General features: G+C 56.1%; 1 protein-coding gene across 1 annotated transcript in view; it reads left to right on the top strand.

Moving 5' to 3' along the window:
• KIRREL3 (kirre like nephrin family adhesion molecule 3) overlaps positions 1–18,797 on the top strand; it is a 155,671-nt gene that overhangs the window by 130,720 nt on the left and 6,154 nt on the right. Inside the window, exons 10-17 of the mRNA XM_055583719.1 lie at positions 1,100–1,248; positions 2,689–2,816; positions 4,152–4,278; positions 8,812–8,912; positions 11,473–11,671; positions 12,648–12,683; positions 16,276–16,383; positions 17,809–17,918. Coding sequence (XP_055439694.1) covers positions 1,100–1,248; positions 2,689–2,816; positions 4,152–4,278; positions 8,812–8,912; positions 11,473–11,671; positions 12,648–12,683; positions 16,276–16,383; positions 17,809–17,918 — 958 coding nt within the window. The remainder of the gene's footprint in view (positions 1–1,099; positions 1,249–2,688; positions 2,817–4,151; positions 4,279–8,811; positions 8,913–11,472; positions 11,672–12,647; positions 12,684–16,275; positions 16,384–17,808; positions 17,919–18,797) is intronic.

Raw genomic sequence — 18,797 nt, forward strand, 5'->3', positions numbered from 1 at the left:
GGGTTTGCTCCCTGGTCAGGGAACTAAGATCCCAAGTGCCGCACAGTGGCCAAAAACAAAACAAATTTTAAAAGACACATACCCCAAAACAGGCCTGAACTACAGTAGGAAGTACCTGTTGAGAACTTGTGTGTTTTTTAAAAGTTTTAACCATAATAAGAGTAAACCAGGGAAAGCTCTGATTCTCTCTCCTTGTGCAGCTATAAGGAGAGCCCCCAGCCTCACACACATGGGCACACGCACCCCTGGGGTGCTCTGCCTGCTGTCTGCTGCACCAGGACAGTGATCACCGCCCCAGGGCCAGACCCAAGATACCCATCAGTCAATTGGCCAATGAAAGAAGTCAGCATAGCTGTTTTCCCATCATCCCCACCAACCCAACTGCTGGTCCCATAAAAGCAGTGCTGAGACAGCCCAGGTCCCCAAAGAGCAGAGCCAGGATGGGAGGCAGAGGGTGTGGAGGAACAAGGGCTTTTGGGAGAGAGGGGCACTATGATGGGACCCACTCTGGGGACAGGAGTCAGGACGGGGAAACTGGGAGAGCTGCCCGAGCAGGAGGGTGGGCAATCGAGACCACGCCTATCACCGCTCCATCAGCGTCTTGTCTTGTCTGGAAATCAAGCTTCCTGATGCCTGTGCGTGTGTGTACATGTGTGTGTGCAGGTGTACACGCATGAATGGGCACAAACCACTAGACCTTGGCCTCTTCAGTCACGGGCTTGGCCTCCTTTTCCAATGTGGTCCAGGACTAGACCCCCAGGGAGCTCAGAGCAGGACAGCCAAGCTGCCCAGGGTCTGGCAGTTGGGTTAGCCGTTGCCTGGCCAGCCACATGGGCGGACTCACTGAAGAGCTAACCCACCTCCCTCCAGAATAACCCATCAGTCAACTGCTGCTGGCTGCCCGGTGACCCACAGCCCAGAGCCCACCACCGACCCCTTCCCGAGCCCCGGAAGTAACCCTGCTGTGGAGGCTCCCCCAAGGGACCCCTCGGGGGCCTACCCTGCCCTGCCCTTCGTCAGGCCTCATCTTCCAGCGGGTGGGACGCATCCTGCCCCCCTGGGCGGGAGGTCCGCACCAGCCCCTGTGCCTGTGTTGCAGGTGGGCCAAGCGGGGCCAGATCATCAAGGAAGCCTCGGGGGAAGTGTACCGGACCACCGTGGACTACACATACTTCTCAGAGCCTGTCTCCTGCGAGGTGACCAATGCCCTGGGCAGCACCAACATCAGCCGCACGGTCGACGTCTACTGTGAGTGGCTCAGGCCTTCCCTGACTTATGGGCTCTGGCTGGTCTCTGCTCTCAGCTGGAGGAACCATCGTGGGCTTGTTGTACACAACATAAGAATGCCTCCCAAGCTCGGAATCCATGCCCCTTGCAGAAAACGTCCCCACATACTGTCTCATGTTTATCTTGACCCTCATAATCTCCCAGGGAGGGGAACCTCCCTGGCGTCCAGTGGTTAGGACTCTGCTTTCACTGCAGAGGGTGAAGGCTCCATCTCTGGTTGGGGAACTAAGATCCTACAAACCGTGCAGCATGGCCAAAAAAAAAAAATCTTTTAAATCTTTTTAAAAAAAAAAATCATCTAGGGAGGCTAGAATTCTTATTCCTAGCACCCAGATGAGGGGACGGAAGCCCGAAGTCACACAGCAAATGAGCAGAATGAGGACCAAGATGGGTCAGCCTCCCATCAGGGGCGCCCCCTCCTCGCCACTGACCAGGCAGGGACCCTCGGGGGAGCCAGCCCTCGGCTGTGTTCACAGCATTGACCGTCAGCTCATCCAAAGCCCTGTACAGATTCAGAAGCACTCTTACAAACTTTATTCCTGACCGCCCCCACACTGGCCTCAGCAGGAAGCGCGATGACTCCCTGTTTGCATAAGGGGAGTCTTGCCGGCCTCCTGACCCTGGTTTCACACCTGCTCCCTGAAGGCAGCTCTCTGCACACCCTCCTGTCACTGCCCCTGAAATCCCACTGCTGCACCTGCCCTGGGGACCCAGGCTCCGTCTGCAGGGGCTTCTGGTTAGGGCGGGGGAGGGGCAGGGGGGGATGCGCCTCCACTAACTGGATAAGTGTGCGCAAAGGACCTGAAGGCCTCCCCTTCAGTGTTGAAAAGGAGGCAGGGCGGGGCCGGAATAGAGGATAATGGGGGGCGGGGTGACACCGCGCAGGAGGCCTGGTGTCCCCCACTGCTTATCTCCCAGCCCTGCAGTGGCCCTGCGGTGGCCCAGGAGCTGGGCTCGGTGCACGGGGAACTTGGCTCCAGGTCACCTGCTGAGGCCTGAAGGAGGTGGGCAGTTGACTTGAAGGCAGACAGAGATTCTGGGGTGGGAGGCAGGCCCCTCTGTCCACACCCTGGGGCCAGGGTGGGGCTTCCTGGAATCAGGACAAAGGGAAGGGGATGGGAGAGTGCTGGGGGGCAAATCCAGGCAGAAATGGGGCCAGAGCAGCTTTTTCTGGGCCTGGAGCTGCCTGCTTCCACGGTGGGCCCCAGGGAGGCTGGGCTGGGGGAGAGGGGGCCTCCTGCTTAGCTCCCAGGCCAGGCCAAGACAGGTAGAGGCCTGACCTGTAAGGGAATGGGCCAGCGTGGATAGACGGGGCAAGCACAGTGGGGGAGAGGAGGGGTGGACAGGAGCGTCCCGCACCCCACCCACCACAGCCCCGGCTCCTCCTTCCTCCCATGGCAGTTGGGCCCAGGATGACCACAGAGCCCCAGTCCCTGCTCGTAGACCTGGGCTCGGACGCCGTCTTCAGCTGCGCCTGGACAGGCAACCCATCCCTGACCATCGTCTGGATGAAGCGGGGCTCGGGCGTGGTGAGTCCACAGCTGGGATCACAGAGAGCCTGGCAGGGGTGGGGGGACCTCAGGCCCGGGGGGAAACTGCCTCCCGGGGCCCCTCTTACTCACACACTATAGATGAGAGCCTCCCGTGTAAACTGCAGGAAGAGGAGCCCCAGAAAGGGGAGAGGGAGCCCCAGGTGCCCACACCTATCTGCCTTAGGCCTAAACATGTTCAGCCAGTACAATTTTGCCCTGTCGTGAACCTTATGAGAAAAGCAGGTGGTCACCCAGACGCTGGGGGTGAAAAGTCCCTAGAGAGGTTTTTCAGCTCTCCCCTAATAGTCATTACCTTCAGCTTTGCAGTTAAGCCTGGCCTTCTCCCTGCTTTTTCCTCTTTTAAAGTGTGTGTGTTCTTTAGAGGAGAAAATGGCAACCCACTCCAGTGTTCTTGCCTGGAAAACCCCATGGACAGGGGAGCCTGGTGGGTTACAGTCCATGGAGTCGCAAGAGCTGGACACGACTGAGCGACTCAAGTACCAAGAGTTTCAGACCTCCCTCCTCCCAGGAGGACAGGGAGAGCCTCAGGCAGGGAAGCCAGGGAGAAAGTGGCCTATGTGTCCCCTACTGCCTGCTGGACACTACACTGTCCTCCGAGTGTTACTGCCCCGTTATAGGGATAAGGAAAGGGTCTCAGAGAAGAGAACTAGGGCCCAAAGCCACACCAGCAGGCACCTCTGAAGCCGGGATCTCAACTCAGACATCGAATGCCAAAGCCTATTTCCTTCTCATCCCTCCAGAAGTCAGTGTTAGTCTCTCAGTCGTGTCCAACTCTTTGTGACCCCCACGGACTGTAGCCCCGCCAGGTTCCTCTGCCCGTGGGATTCTCCAGGCAAGAAGACTGGAGTGGGTTGCCATTTTCTCCTCCAGGGGATCTTCCCGACTCAGGGATCAAACCCAGGTTTCCCATATTGCAGGCGGATTCTTTACCGCCTGAGCCACCAGGGAAGCCCCAAACCTCATCCCAAAGGATACTGAAATGACTCAGGACAGACAGATCCAGGACCCTCACAGAAGCTCAGGTTCAGGATAGCCCTTCTCTCTCACTCCAGCCTCCCCCTTGAACCCACCGCTTAGGGCTGCAGTGTCTTCAACTTCACAGGGTCCTCTGTGCTGGGGCTCCCCCCATAGGATGGTCCGCCTGGCGTGCTGTGTAATAAGACATTCTGCCCCCTACCCTACCCCGGGGTTGTTCACTGAGACGTTGCAGACCTAGCCCCACCCCTGCCCCCGCCCGCCTCTCAGCCCTTCTGGTTCAGAGACAGAGTCCAGCCCCTACTCTCGGTATCTGACCCTCTCCACGTCTCCCAGGTCCTGAGCAATGAGAAGACCCTGACACTCAAAGCCGTTCGCCAGGAGGACGCGGGAAAATACGTGTGCCGAGCCGTGGTGCCCCGGGTGGGGGCTGGGGAGCGAGAGGTGACCCTGACTGTCAATGGTAAGACCCCACTCATGCCAGGGCAGGGGTGGGGGGCCAAGAGGGTCCCAGGCATTGCTCCGAGGGGTTGGTTTCTGCTCTGGGTCTATAGCGTTCCATCCACCTCTTCACGTCCATGTCAGAGCCCAGCCCTGACGTGAAGAGGGACCTGGGTGGCTCCTGGTCACCTCCCTCCTGTGTGCTTCTCCCACGAGATCTCAGCCCTAAGAGTGATGGCTGATGGATTTTTTCCTGACCAGGTAAAAAGGTGAGAGGATCACTGGGCAGCCAACATAGATCCCACATCTATCCTTTGACCTTGACCTTGGCCCTTGAGGGGAGTCTCAGGGCATCTCTGCGACTCCTGGTCTACCTCTTCCCTTTGTGTTAGAACCACTCAACCGGGAAGACCCACCACCATCCCCACAGGGCCAAGCTCAAGGGGTTCCCTGAAGGCAGGAAACTGGTCTTATTATATATAATAAGGTCACAGCAGAGCAGGAGAGAACAGTGTGAGTTGTCAGAGAGCTCTCACGTGAGATGTTGAGGGCACAGGGCCTGGATCTCAGGATGTAGAAGGTCACAGAGAAGCGGGAACCTAGCTCAGGTCACACCCAAGGAGGCTGGAGCGGCGGGACAGGGGTTCTGTGTTCCTGCCGTCCTGCGCGCTCCGCAGCCAGCTGGTCTGAGGGAGTGAGGATGCTAAGGGCACCCCGACCCCACGTTTCCAGTCAACTTCCCTCTGCTGGGTTTCATTTCGGGGTGAGCCCTGGCAGGAATCGAACCACTGACCCAACTCTGTAGGGCTGCTGCAGACCAGGGCCCAGGCGAGGGGCTGAGCCAAGACCCCGAAGTCAGCCCAAGTGGCTTCATCTCGACCCAAGAAGCTGTCCACTGACAGCCTCATCTGGCCTCCCCCTTGCTAGAGACTGAAACCAGCTTGGCGCGTCCTTACCGCACCCCGCCCCCGCCACGTCCACTGCTGGTCCCATTAGCCAGCCTGCTCCGTCTCTTTCTTCTCCTTCCTCCCCACCCCCAGAGGGAGGGTGAATCCGCTCAGACCCCAGAACTGTCTGTCCCCAGCAGAACCCGGTCTCGGGAGCCTTCCTGCCTTTCCTACGTGTCCCCAGGATGCCACCAATAAATTGGTGCTGCAGGGCTAAAAATAACAGCATCTGATCGCGCCTCCGTATATCCATGGCAACACGGGCTGCAGCCTTTTCCTGCCGGCTCCGGTGTCTGACACTCGGCTCCTCCGGCACCAGGCCCTGGTGAAATCAGTGGCCTCCCCACTGCCCCCTCTGGGAGGGCGCAGGGAGTCCTGCTGGCCCGTGACTGCAGCCAGCTCCGCTCCGATGGCCCTGTGACCAGTCCGGCTGGGGCCCTTCAGACTCACACGTGGCCCCGCAAGCCTGAAGCTTTTCAAGGAGCATCCTCGTGTCTGGGAGAAGCACGGTCGATAGAGGAGGGACTGAAATGCGTGTCACTTCAGGCTTTCAAGCACTTTCCAATGGGCATCAAAGCGGTTTCTCGAGGCGGGAACACACACCTCCGAGGGACACTCCTCTTGGATGGGACACCCCAGCCTGGGCCCTGGAGTCTCCAGGGTGTGATCTGTACCCTCCAGTGTTCTTCGTTCCAACCCCCTCCTCTGCCTCCAATCCTTTGGCACAGGCTCCCCTTGGCCGCCAGGAAGGGAAACACCCAAGAGACTAAAGTAAAGCAAGGAGGCAGGGGGATGAACGGACCGGCCCTCAGGGAGGACCCTGCCAGCCCACACTGGAGTAGACTTGGGAATGAACTTATCTGTACTTGTGTCTGGAGAACAGGTGGAGGGATGGTGAAGACCTCTGGGCAGGGCCTGGACCCAAGGGCCCCACACTACTGACAAACCCCAAATGAGATGAGGTTCTCGTCCAAACGCACCCAGGCCGGGGGATTACTGCTGGCCATCGCCCTTTGGGGAATAAACTTGCCTAGATCTAAACTGATTGGGCTCAAACCTGGGATTTGCAGAAACGGGATGGAAAGCATACCACTGCTGCATTCTGATTCCCCTAACCCTGTCTGCCCTCACCCGGATTTCTGTTCTCGTATAAGGAGCCCTTATATGTGTATGTATTTTGTTGTTGTTCAGTCACTCAGTCATGTCTGACTCTTGGCAACCCCATGGACTGAAGCAGCCAGGCTTCCCTGTCCTTCACCATCTCCTGGTGTTTGTTCAAACTCGTGTCCGTTGAGTCAGTGATGCCATCCAACCATCTCATCCTCTGTCACCTCCTTCTCCTCCTGCCCTCAATCTTTCCCAGCATCAGGGTCTTCCCTGGTCACTTTTAGAACAGCTGAGACACCCCACCCCACCCCCACCAGGGAAATCCTAGTTCCTGGGAAGTGAAGGCAAAGAGGTTTTATGGTATCATCACTTTCCGCCCAGCAGCACGCCTGCCTTTCAAAAGCCAAAGGCTTCTTGGAGCTAAGGGATCTAAGAGAGAAACCCCTGAGGGTAGGAGCCCTTATCATGAGGGTCCCCCCACACCCAGCACCAAGCCATTTCCCAGCCTAAACGCAAAAGGAGTCACCTCGGCGATTCCCACAACGTTTCTCCCCTTGGCTGAAAGCTACTTGTGGAAATGCAAATCTGCTTTAATTCAGGTGGCTAATATACAGCAAATACATTTGCAGCAATTTTTGTTTTGTTCCCAGCATAAATCTGCCCGTCCTCCAGGTCCCTTGCTTTAGTTCTCTTTCCTGCCACCTAAGCCCCAAACTTTACCCCAGGGATTGAGAAGAGGGCACAAGGGTTTCTGCCCCCGCATCCTTCGCCTCAGCCACCCAGCCCAGCCAGGAGCCCGAGTCTCCTTCCTCCCAGTGTCATTCCCAGATGGGCATCATTAACGACTTGGGTTAACAAACAGGCAGAAATGGACAGGAAGCACTGCCAGATTCCTGGTGGATCTTCCAGGCTGTCTGATGCGGTAAATGAGCCAAGTGTCCCCAGGGACATCCATGATCATGACCCGTACACCCACGCACACCTGGGCTGGATATGATAACGTTGAGGTCAGCTTTGGAGCCATGGTCCCACCTGGGCTGGCTGGTATGTACATGGAGGCAGACAAGATGATGAACTAAGGGATCTCCTGAGACACCTGTGAGATGAAGGCTGTGAGCATATCCAGCCCAGTCCATCTATGTGGGGTGATTCCCCACTTGGGGGAGGAAGACCTTTTATTTCCCTTCCTGCCTGGTTTGCCTGGCCGGCCAAGTACACTGATTTGTTAGGCAAGCGTGCCCTCTACTGGAGATATGAGGGAATGGTTTGAAATCCAAAAGCTGACTAAGGCAGAGATGACTTTAGTTTGCCAACAAAGGTCATAGTCAAAGCTATGGCAAGGAGATCCAACCAGTCCATTCTGAAGGAGATCAGCCCTGGGATTTCTTTGGAAGGAATGATGCTAAAGCTGAAACTCCAGTACTTTGGCCACCTCATGCGAAGAGTTGACTCTTTGGAAAAGACTCTGATGCTGGGAGGGATTGGGGGCAGGAGGAGAAGGGGACGAGAGAGGATGAGATGGCTGGATGGCATCACTGACTCGATGGACGTGAGTCTGGGTGAACTCCGGGAGTTGGTGATGGACAGGCAGGCCTGGCGTGCTGCGATTCATGGGGTCGCAAAGAGTCGGACACAACTGAGCGACTGATCTGATCTGATCTGATGGTTTTTCCAGTAGTCATATATGGATTTGAGAGTTGGACTATAAAGAAAGCTGAGCGCCGAAGAATTGATGCTTTTGAACTGTGGTGTTGAAGAAGACTCTTGAGAGTTCCTTGGACTGTAAGGAGATCCAGCCAGTCCACCCTAAAGGAAATCAATCCTGAATATTCATTGGAAGGACTGATACTGAAGCTGAAACTCCAATATTTTGGCCACCTGATGTGAAGAACTGACTCATCTGAAAAGACCCTGATGCTGAGAAAGATTGAAGGCGGGAGGAGAAGGGGACGACAGAGGATGAGATGGTTGGATGGCATCACCGACTCAATGGACATGAGTTTGAGTAAGCTCCAGGAGTTGGTGATGGACAGGGAGGCCTGGTGTGCTGTAGTCCATGGGGTCACAAAGAGTCGGACACGACTGAGTGACTGAACTGAACTGACTCTAGCTAGGGGAGGTGACATTTACTTCCTTCCTTCCTGACACCTCCCCCACTCCCTTCTCAGGTTTGCCGCCTCCTTTTTAAAGCTCTGCCCGCCTGCCAGGTAGATTTCTCTCGCCTGTGAGGTCCGTTAGCACTTTGCCTGGTGTCAGCCTCACCTCCTTCTATCACCACCACCATCTTCTATTACAGCTCTTCATGTCTCTGGGAATCCTGATTTAGAGGCATTCGCTCACTCATCTTCTCCTGAAAGGTTTATGACTGACACCTCCTTTATCTCTGAAGCCCCTGCTACATGTTTGCTGAATGGATGTATAAACTTCTGAACTTGCTGCGAGGGGTCCAGCCGGGGGCCCGCCCCTCCCGATTCTCTGATATAATGCTGTCTCCCCAACAGGACCCCCCATCATCTCCAGCACCCAAACCCAGCATGCCCTGCATGGGGAGAAGGGCCAGATCAAGTGCTTCATCCGGAGCACGCCACCTCCCGACCGCATCGTGAGTGCCTGGGGGTGGGCTTGGTAGGGGGGCGGTGAGCAAGGGGGACAGCCACCACACACACACACACACATACACACACACACACTGAACAGTCTGGTGGGTTATCTCTGCCTGCAGCTACTCAGCCATCTGGCTGGTCAGTCTCACCTCTGCTCTCCCTTTCTTATTGGGAAAAACTATTCCTTGGGAAAGCATCAGGAAGACAAAAGTCACGGGCAATTTCTTTTCTCAGGATGGGGTGTGCTGCTCGCCCATGGGTGTGTTTAACTCCGCTCTGCCTCTCAGCTGTGCCTCTGACCACATTCTGCATCCTGAGGGCACAGGGGAAAGAGGGCAGCAGAAGGAAAAGATAAACCATCTCTTCCCTTTCCTGGGTTCAAGGCCAGCCGTTAGCAAAGTCATAAACAGGAAGCAGTTATAGTCAGCAGACCCCTCTCTGCACCTCCGGAGGCCTCCTCTGCTTGGCTGTCCATGGAGGATCCTGCCCCATTTATCAAGTTTTCCCTGCAAAAGCATCACTCCATTCTCCCTGTCCCCTTCCTCCAAACCCTGCTCCCCGCAGGGCAGTGCGGCTGAGGCAGCCCAACTAGTTCACTCCTGGCCCCCCTGGGTATTTACTTTTGTAAAAGGGGGGTCTTCCAGCCAAGTTCAGCTGAAACTGGCGGGAGCTGGGGCAGAAAAAAAAGAGAGGCAAGCCCCAGGGCCCGGGTGGTCCCGCCGGAAGACTCTAGTTCACAGGGCAGCTTTACCTTTTCCAGGGACGGCGGTGCCAGAGTGGCGGTTGGGGGCACATGCCCGACAAGTAAGGTGCCCTCCTGTAGATGAAGACATTACAGTTACAGCCTTCCTCAGGGGTTGAGCTCATTCACTGTGTGAGTCACACAAAAATGGCAAGAGTTCATGCATAGGACTAAGACCTATGTTTCTCTGTTCCTTTCGCTCTTTTAATTGTTTTTAAAATGTAAGTGTAATTATATTTCATCGTCAATGGAACATTATCAACACTATCCCATTATAGATAATATCCAGTCCACCCCGAGCATGTTCACACAGTCTTTGTCTTCATGGAGATGGGACTCGAGGCCAGGGATTCTCAACTGGCGGAGTTCTGCCCCCGGGGAACATTTGGTGACAGAGTTGGATGCAGTTAAACACCCCCACAGAGCCCAGGGCACCCCAGGAGTGACCTGGAAGCGGCTCGGGGCTCATCCACCCCACCCTCTAGCACTCATTCTGTCGCCAAACACTGCAACAAGAAGGGTGGGTACCGTGTACCTGAAATGGGTCTGAGAATCAGTAACATCACCATCCTAAACTGAGCTAGACGAAGATTCTCTCAGAGCACAGCCTTTGTACAGAGTAACAAAACCAGACTCAGCCAGCCTGGGGCTGGTCTTCACCTGTCAGGGGCGTCATCTGAAGGAGGGGCTCCCATCGCTACCCCAGGGCCCCCTGCTCACCCAGGGAAAATGTTCCAGCCCAGAGCCGCATAGAGACCCTTGTCGATGGAAACACTCTCTGAGGTGGCCCAGCCTCTACGCGTGCGTGTGTGTGTGTGGGCACGCGCCTGTGCTGTCTGTGGGGTGGTGGGTGTATTAGTGTTGTGACGTGTGTGTGTGGGGGGTGTGTGTATCCGTGTTGTGATGTCTGTGTGGTATGTGTATCCATGTTGTGATGTGTGTGTGGGGGTGGGGGTGTGTGTATCCGTGTTGTGATGTCTGTGTGGTATGTGTATCCATGTTGTGATGTGTGTGTGTGGGTGTGTGTGTATCCGTGTTGTGATGTGTGTGTGTGGTATGTGTATCTGTGTTGTGATGTGTGTGGGGGTGTGTGTGTGTATCCGTGTTGTGATGTGTGTGTGTGGGGGGGGGTGTGTATCCGTGTTGTGATGTGTGTGTGGTATGTGTATCCATGTTGAGATGTGTGTGTGTGGGGTGTGTGTATCCGTGTTGAGATGTGTGTGTGGGGGTGTGTGTGTATCCGTGTTGAGATGTGTATGTGTGTGGGCTGTGTGTATCCGTGTTGTGATGTGTGTGTGGTATGTGTATCCATGTTGAGATGTGTGTGTGTGGGGTGTGTGTATCCGTGTTGAGATGTGTGTGTGGGGGGGTGTGTGTATCCGTGTTGTGATGTGTATGTGTGGGGGGATATGTATCCATGTTGTGATGTGTGTGTATGTGGTATGTGTATCCGTGTTGTGATGTGTGTGGGGGGGGGGGTGTGTGTATCCGTGTTGTGATGTGTGTATGTGGTATGTGTATCCGTGTTGTGATGTGTGTGTGTGGGGGGTGTGTGTATCCGTGTTGTGATGTGTGTGTGTGTGGGGGTGTGTATCCATGTTGTGGTGTGTGTGGGGGTATGTGTGTGTATGGTGGTGTGTGTATCCATGTTGTGATATGTGTGCATGCTGTGCTGTGTGCACACGTGTTGTTATGTGTGCTGTGTGGCAGTGATCACGACTGGACCTGGCCGCGTCCACCTGGGGGTGGGGAGGCTGCCTTGTGGTCCTGGGGGGTGGTCCTGGGGGGTGACCTCCTGATTCTGTGCACTCGGGCAGGCCTGGTCCTGGAAGGAGAATGTGCTGGAATCGGGCACATCAGGCCGCTACACGGTGGAGACGGTCAGCACAGAGGAGGGCGTCATCTCCACGCTGACCATCAGCAACATCGTGAGGGCGGACTTCCAGACCATCTACAACTGCACCGCCTGGAACAGCTTCGGCTCCGACACGGAGATCATCCGGCTCAAGGAGCAAGGTGGGGTGGCCAGGACTGCCAGGTCCATGGGCTGCGGCCGCTCCCTGTGAGGGCAGGACCCCAGGCAAGGTCCTCCAGGGTCCTGGGGGCACAGAGCTGCCTCCAGGGTGCCCCTGCTAAGCGGAGGGGTGACCCTTGCCTTGTCCAATCCCTGGTGTGCAGGGGGCTGGGCTCAGCCATCTGCGGCTCCCCGAGAGAACACAGGAGACACGTGGACCGCTGTGCTGGGAAGGAGATGCCAGAGGGCAGTGCTCAGGCTCGGAGGAGGGAGCCTCAGAAGGGCGTGGAGGGGATTCCAGAGAAGCTGGGCAGGCAGTCTGCCAGCGGCGCTCTGGGTCCTGAGGTTGGCTGCAGGTCTTGCCCCTTTTCCAGAGGCTTAGTCCATGGCAGACAGGACGGTCCAGGGGGCCTGGGCCCCGGCAGCCTCTGACCCCTCCAAGATGAAGGCCCACCCACAGGCTGCCATGCCTTGGAAGAGATTCTGGGCTGAGCAGGGGGCCTCAGGGCTACCCTGTGGATCCCACACTGCTCCCAACACCGCCTCCCTAATAGATGCTGCTTTGCATAATGCTTTGCCCACATAATTTGCATAATATCATCCACACATCATCCCAACCCTCCCGGTCCCCTGTGGCTTACCCTCCGTGTCTTCCCCTCAGTGCCCCCACTCCTGAGCCCTCCCCTTAGTGTCCGCACCCCTACCTCTTCAGAATCACCCCCCCCCACCCCACGTCTCTCTCTCTCTCTCTCTAGCCCCACTCCCCTGGAGCCTTTAAGTCAATCTGAGCCAACTCCAAGTTCAGGTTGGCTAGTCCAGATCTGTGGGGTGTCACAGAGCCATGACAGGAGAGGGCACCCCCACCCCCACCCCTCTGACCCTCCAGATGGCTGCCCCCACCCCCACCCCCACCTCCAGTCCCGTCCCACCCTGGCCAGCCAGGCCCTGGCTGTGGACGCTTGCTTTATTTCCAAACAGGTTCGGAAATGAAGTCGGGAGCCGGGCTGGAAGCAGGTACGAAGGAGACATGAGACTCCCGGGATGGGGAAGGGACCGCTGGGCTAGCCGGGGAGGGAGCCCAAAGCGGGGGTAGGGAGGCCGGGGCAGGCCGCTAACTTCTCTGCCCTCCCCCCCATCTTGAGGGTTTAGTGCACTCAGAGCATCAGGGCGAGGTGCCCAGGCAGGGTGGGTCTAGGGACCCCCGAGACCTGTCTCCTCTGTGGCTGCGCCCGCAGGCTCCCTGCATTCCACACACCAGCTCCTGCTCCTCCCTGTCCTCCCTCCCGTTCCTCCTCTTTGGAAGCCCTGGCTCTCCCCTCTGGGGTCAGCTCCTCCCCTCTGGGGTCAGCAGCTGGCCTGCCCAACACCTCCCGCTTCTCACCATCACCACCAGCTTGGCCATCGCTTCCAGGACACTAGGGCTGCCCCACCCTGCTGCGACCCGCACAATCCATGCTAACCTCACGCTTTCCGATGGCTGGCTCCTAACGCCACTCCTGCATTCCCCGTGGAACTGTCATCTCACCACCAGGCCGCTGGGCCCTGCTTCCCTCCCCAGGGACTCGGCAGCCAAGGGGTCACCAGGCTTCCTGGGTTAAGTTGCTCTGTCTTGGGACCTCCTCAAGAGGAGAAGCCCCCACTCCCAGGGAGAAACCCAGAAAAGAGAATCAGGACTTTGCAAGCCAGACCCCACAGTGTTGACAAAGGCCCTGATGAAGATGTGGGATGCTCGGCCCTGGTTCTCCCACCACACTGGCCCAGAAGGAGTTAGGACTGGTCAGTTCCTCCCACAAGCTCCTGGTGGGGCCCACGCACACCCTCCCCTCTGGGCAGATAGCCACTTTAAGAGCATCAGTCCCTACACAGACCACTCAAGGGGGTGTTCCCCCTGTCTCCACCTCTCCTGGGTCTGCACACTCCTCTGAGCTCCCTGACACCTTCCTTGGTGGCTGAGACTCCTAGGGTGGAGAGAAGACTCAGTCCCTCTCCAGGGACATCCCAGAGAGGATGTCTAGAGAGGGACACCCTGTACAGGTGACCCAGCAAGGAGCTTTGCACAGGCCTTTATGGAGGGAATGCTGCCCTTGAGTGCCCCGCCGCACGGGACCCTCTCCCTCTGCCTCGTCCCCCCGATTAAGACAGTTCTCCAAATAAGATGGTCACACACCCATGCCCCACCCAGCTGTTAATGACTTAAGGAAATGTGGCCTCAAGGACACCAGAGGCAGAGACCCCCCCTAGATACCACTTTCCTGATTCTTGGATTTCACGGTCATTGAGGCCCAGGCAGGTTAAGGAACCTTGCACCTTCCTCCTTTGCTCTGGGCTCAGCTGAAATAATACCAGAGTTTTCCAAGGACTCCTAGACTTCCTAGGAGTCTAGGAGAAACTTAAGTCCAACCCAAATTCATCAAATTCAAAAGCATTGCACCAATGAACTTCCAAAGCAGTTTTCCTTCCTGCGAGGAATTGAAACCTGAGATGGAACCATCTCACTGGCAGAACCAACTCATGGGGCTGGCTGAGGTCAAGTCCGTTGTCTCGCTCCTGACTCTTGAGACCAGACCAACACCTCCCGTTTGTTGCCTCCCCTGGCGCCCCTACAGGGGTCTCGGCCACCACTAGGCAGGTGATGAATGGACCTGCGTGCAAGTCCTGGGCTAGAAGGGAAATCCCACAGTGACAGCCGACACTGCCCACCACTGCGGCAACCCGCTCCTTCGGGAGAGGGACCCTCCCTCTCCCGCCAGCCTCTCTAGGGGCTGCGGTCTGCCAGGTTCCTCCTCTTTTCTTCTCTTTAAAGAAAACAACAGTGAGAGACGAGAGGCCAACCCCAGTTGAAGACAGACAACCTGGAGTCCCAGTCATCTACCCTGAGAACATCATCTACCCCTGAGAGCAGTGGGAGAGGACCTCAAAAGTCCTCTAAAAGGGAATTTGCTCTCGTTGCATCTGCTGTGGTCCTCCTTCCCACACAGACACGGGGGCAAAGGCTTGGATAGTTTTGGGTACCAGCTTGTGCCAGCCTTTACCTGCCTGCATTCATCTGTATGAATCCCAAGGGCTTCCCCTGGTGGCTCAGTGGTAAAGAAGCCCCCTGCAATTCAGGAGATGTGGGTTCTATCCCTGGGTGAGGAAGACCCCCTGGAGGAGGAAATGGCAACCCACTCTAGTCTTCTTGCCTGGAGAATCCCATGGACAGAAGAGCCTGGCAGACTACAGTCCATAGGGTGGCAGAGTCGGATGTGACTTAGCAACTAAACAATGACAACAAAAACCCCAGCTCTCCCCCATCCTCAAGGCAGGCGCTGTTACCATGCCAGTGTACAGATGAGAAAGGAGAGGTAAAGTTGGTTGGTCTGGGCTGTACAAAGGCTGTGAGAGTGGAAGATGCCATGTGACGCAGTATGCGGAGCTGGGCAGGACGAGGAGGGCGGTTAAGAGGAGACCTGGGTTTGCACTGGTTCTACTTCATCTGCGTGTCCTTAACCAAGTCACCTGACTTCTCTGGGCCTCCGGGTGTCCATCTGTAAATGGGAGGCTTGGACTCTGTGATCCCTAAGCTGTCCCTCTCCTTGCATTCCTTAGTTTATCCCCCCATGGATACTTCAGGGCCCCACATCTTATGCTCAGGCCCCCTCTGTCACCACAGAAAGGTCTGGACCGTCTGGAAGAGTGACCCCGCCACCCTAACATCACCCTCCCCCCTCCCCACCCATCTCTACTGGAGGAGGGCATGAGACAGACTCCAGGAACTCGGCAGGAAGTGGAGCCCTGCCTGGCTGGCATTCCCGGCACCTCTCTGGCAGGGTGGGGTGTCAGGATTCCTGCTTGGGAGACTGGCCCAGGAGAGGCGGGAGCAGGACTGGGTCTCTCTCCTTAAAGAGGTGGGGAGAGGGAAATCCCTGGTAGTCCAGTGGTTAGGACTCTGCAGAGGGCATAGGTTCAGTCCCTGGTTGGGGGACTAAGATCCCTGTATGCTGCACAGCGTGACCAAAAAAATTGGAAAAAAAAAAAAGATTTTTTTTTTCCCCCCCAAAAAGAGGTGGGCGGGGAGCTGTGATCCTGCCCTCCGGCCTCTAAGACTTGCCTCTGGCACCTTCCACCTGCAATGCCCAGCCCTCAAATTACCTCAGACCTGAAAAGTCTCTGAAAGCTGGTTGTCCGTGTCTACCCCCAACCCCGGGAAACAGAAGAGAAGGAAAAATAGAATGAACAAAAGCAGCAGCAGTGACCGTAGTCATCTGCCAAAGAAAAGCCAGGGATTTAGACTCTCGTGGTTTACCCCTGTGGAGCGCTCAGCTGCACCCAGGCTCGCCTCTCATCTCCACGCTCCCCTCCCCTCCCATGTCTGCTTGCTTCGTCTCCCCCTCATCACCACTCCCCATCTTTCTCAGTCCCCCTGCCCCCTCCACGTGACCCCTGTCCCCGCCCGAGCTGACCCCCGTGGCCTCTGCCGGAGCCTGCCCAGGCCCCCGCGGCCTTTCCCAAGCGTGCCTGTGCCCAGAGCTGGGCAGGGGCTGAGCCCAAGGAGCTGGGTGGGGTCCCCCAGGGGAGAGCTGACTGTCCTGGCTTCCCCGTCAGCCTGCCTGCTTCTCTCCCACAGAGGCTGTACCGATGGCCGTCATCATTGGGGTGGCCGTCGGAGCTGGCGTGGCCTTCCTCGTCCTTCTGGCAACCATCGTGGCCTTCTGCTGCGCCCGCTCCCAGAGAAGTATGGGAGGGAGACCTGGGAGCTCGGGGAGGGGGACAGAGAAAAAGGCAAGGCTTGGGCTGCCCCAGAGAGCAAGTAAGCGGGAGCAACAGGGGCCCCGCCAGTCTGTGAGCTTCAGGGCCAGGGCCGGGTCTCACGTGTATCTTCCCGCGTACAGTGGGCGCTCGACTGATGCTGGGCTGGACAGAAGAGGACGTCCTCCCTCAGGGCCATCAGCTGACACCTTGGATCGAACACACCACACTCCCTGTGCTTTGAGAACTGTACTGAAATCCCTCGGTGGGGGCAGGGAGGGGGGGAATCCTTGCCCTCCAAGATCTGCTAGTCCAACCAGAAAAGCAGGTCACCCACACACGAAAATAAACAACAAAAGCATTCAGGGAATTGCTTCGTGTGGATTCTTAAAAGGCCTTTAGTCATTAGGCATAAAACGCGCATGTTGATGCCCTCTTGAATTGTGTGTGCCTGTAGTCTCCATCCTGAGCATAGCTCTGAAATTCTGTGTGCTAGACAGACACGTGGAAGGGTAGATGGGACGGCGGAGCCGCCGTGGGAACAATAGAGACACAGTCTTGCAGCCCCACCTCTTCTGCCCCATGACCTCCGGGCAAGCCACAGCTACTCCAGGCCTCCGTTCCCTCCTGTGTGACAGCAAGGGGTCAGCTGGAGTGACCTTCAGGGTCCCACCTGGCACTAACCTTCTGTGAGCATAAGGCACCAAGTGAATCAGTGGAGGAAGCCTGCGCCCTCCTCCACTTGGCAGCCTTCACGTGTTGGAAGAAGGCTGCCTGTGTCCTCCCCTCCAAGCCGAGCAGCCTTGCTCTCTTGAGGGCTCCCAAGGATGCAGTGTCAGGCCCTCCCTTCCTGCCCACTCAGTGGACTTCATAGGGAAGTGTATTTTAGCAGCAATTTCTCAGCAGAGCTCTCCAGGTATCAATGGGCTTCCTCCTCTAGAAGCCAGTAAGCTTTTCATGACAAAAGCTGGACCACACTAGCACAGGGGTGTTTCCACTTCGGATGGGAGCTGGACCAGGGGATCTCCAGGTCCTTTCCAACAATCGGAGGTGTGATTCTCTGAACAGAGAGACCAGAGCCGGGTAGGGAAGGTCAGAGAAGACTTCTAGAAGGAGGTGAGAATTTAGTAGGATGACCAGTGGCCATGGGAGCAGCAGTGAAAGGCTGAGAAATGTGCAACCAGGAGCCCTTAGAGAAAGCACTCTGAGGCCCCTACAGCAGCCCACAGCACATCTGGACAGGTGTTCTATTACTGGGGCGGGGGTGGGAGGGGCGGAGGGGGGATTCATGAAACTGCTGAGTTCAGGGGCTAGAGAGTAAACCCAAGGGGAGCAGGGAGCTTGACAACTCAGGCCCTGAAGTCTGAGGTAACAACTGTCTGTCGTCTACGCTTTCTTATTTTATGTCCAGATCTCAAAGGTGTTGTGTCCGCCAAGAATGACATCCGGGTGGAGATTGTCCACAAGGAGCCCGCCTCGGGCCGGGAGGCTGAGGAACACCCCACCATCAAGCAGCTGATGGTGAGAATGTCATCGTATCCCTGCCCCACCCAGACCTCTGTGCCCTGAAGGCCCGAGAACCAGAGGCTTCCTGATGCTCTAGATGCTCCTGAGAACAAAGCATCAGCCAAGATGTGCTTCTCCGCCTCCCCCAGGCCCCCCACCTCAGTTATTAGGCCAGGCATCCTCAGGCAGACCTAGGAGGCACCATGGGTTGAGTTCCAGACCACCACGATAAAGCGAGTCGCATGCATTTTTTTTTTTGGTTTCCCAGTACATACCAAAGTTACATTTACACTATACAGTTAGTTAACTGCACAGTAGCATTGTGTCTTTTAAAGTGTACATACCTTAATTTAAAAGTGCTTTATTGCTAAAAAATGCTAACCATCATCTGAGCCGTCAGTGAGTAAGAACATCATCAAAGATCGACTGATCACAGATCCCCATAACAAAGATTATACTAATGACAAGGTCGGGGACTTCCCTGGTGGTCCAGTGGTTAAGACTCCTGGTTCCCATTGAAAGGGGAGCGGGTTCAATCCCTGGTTGATGAACTGAGATCCCACATGCTGCACAGCCCAGCCGAAAAAAAAAAAAAGGTTTGAATTGTCATGAGAATTATCAAAACATGACACAGAGACATGAAGTAAGCAGCAAACACGTTTGGAAAAATAATGCCAATAGACTTGCCCAACACAGGGTTGACACAAACCTTGGATTTATTAAAAAAAAAAAATATTTGCGAAGTGCAATAAAACTAAGTATGCTTGTATTCTCAGTCAACAAAGGTGTATAGTGTGTCTACTGTATCGTGTTTGGAGCTCTCAGAGACCCAAAGACAGCTAACATGCATTTCCAGCTTTCAGAACCCAGCTGTCCAGTAAGCAGAGAACACCT

Source organism: Bubalus kerabau, chromosome 5, assembly GCF_029407905.1.
Source record: "Bubalus kerabau isolate K-KA32 ecotype Philippines breed swamp buffalo chromosome 5, PCC_UOA_SB_1v2, whole genome shotgun sequence".
Taxonomy (NCBI): Eukaryota; Metazoa; Chordata; class Mammalia; order Artiodactyla; family Bovidae; genus Bubalus; species Bubalus kerabau.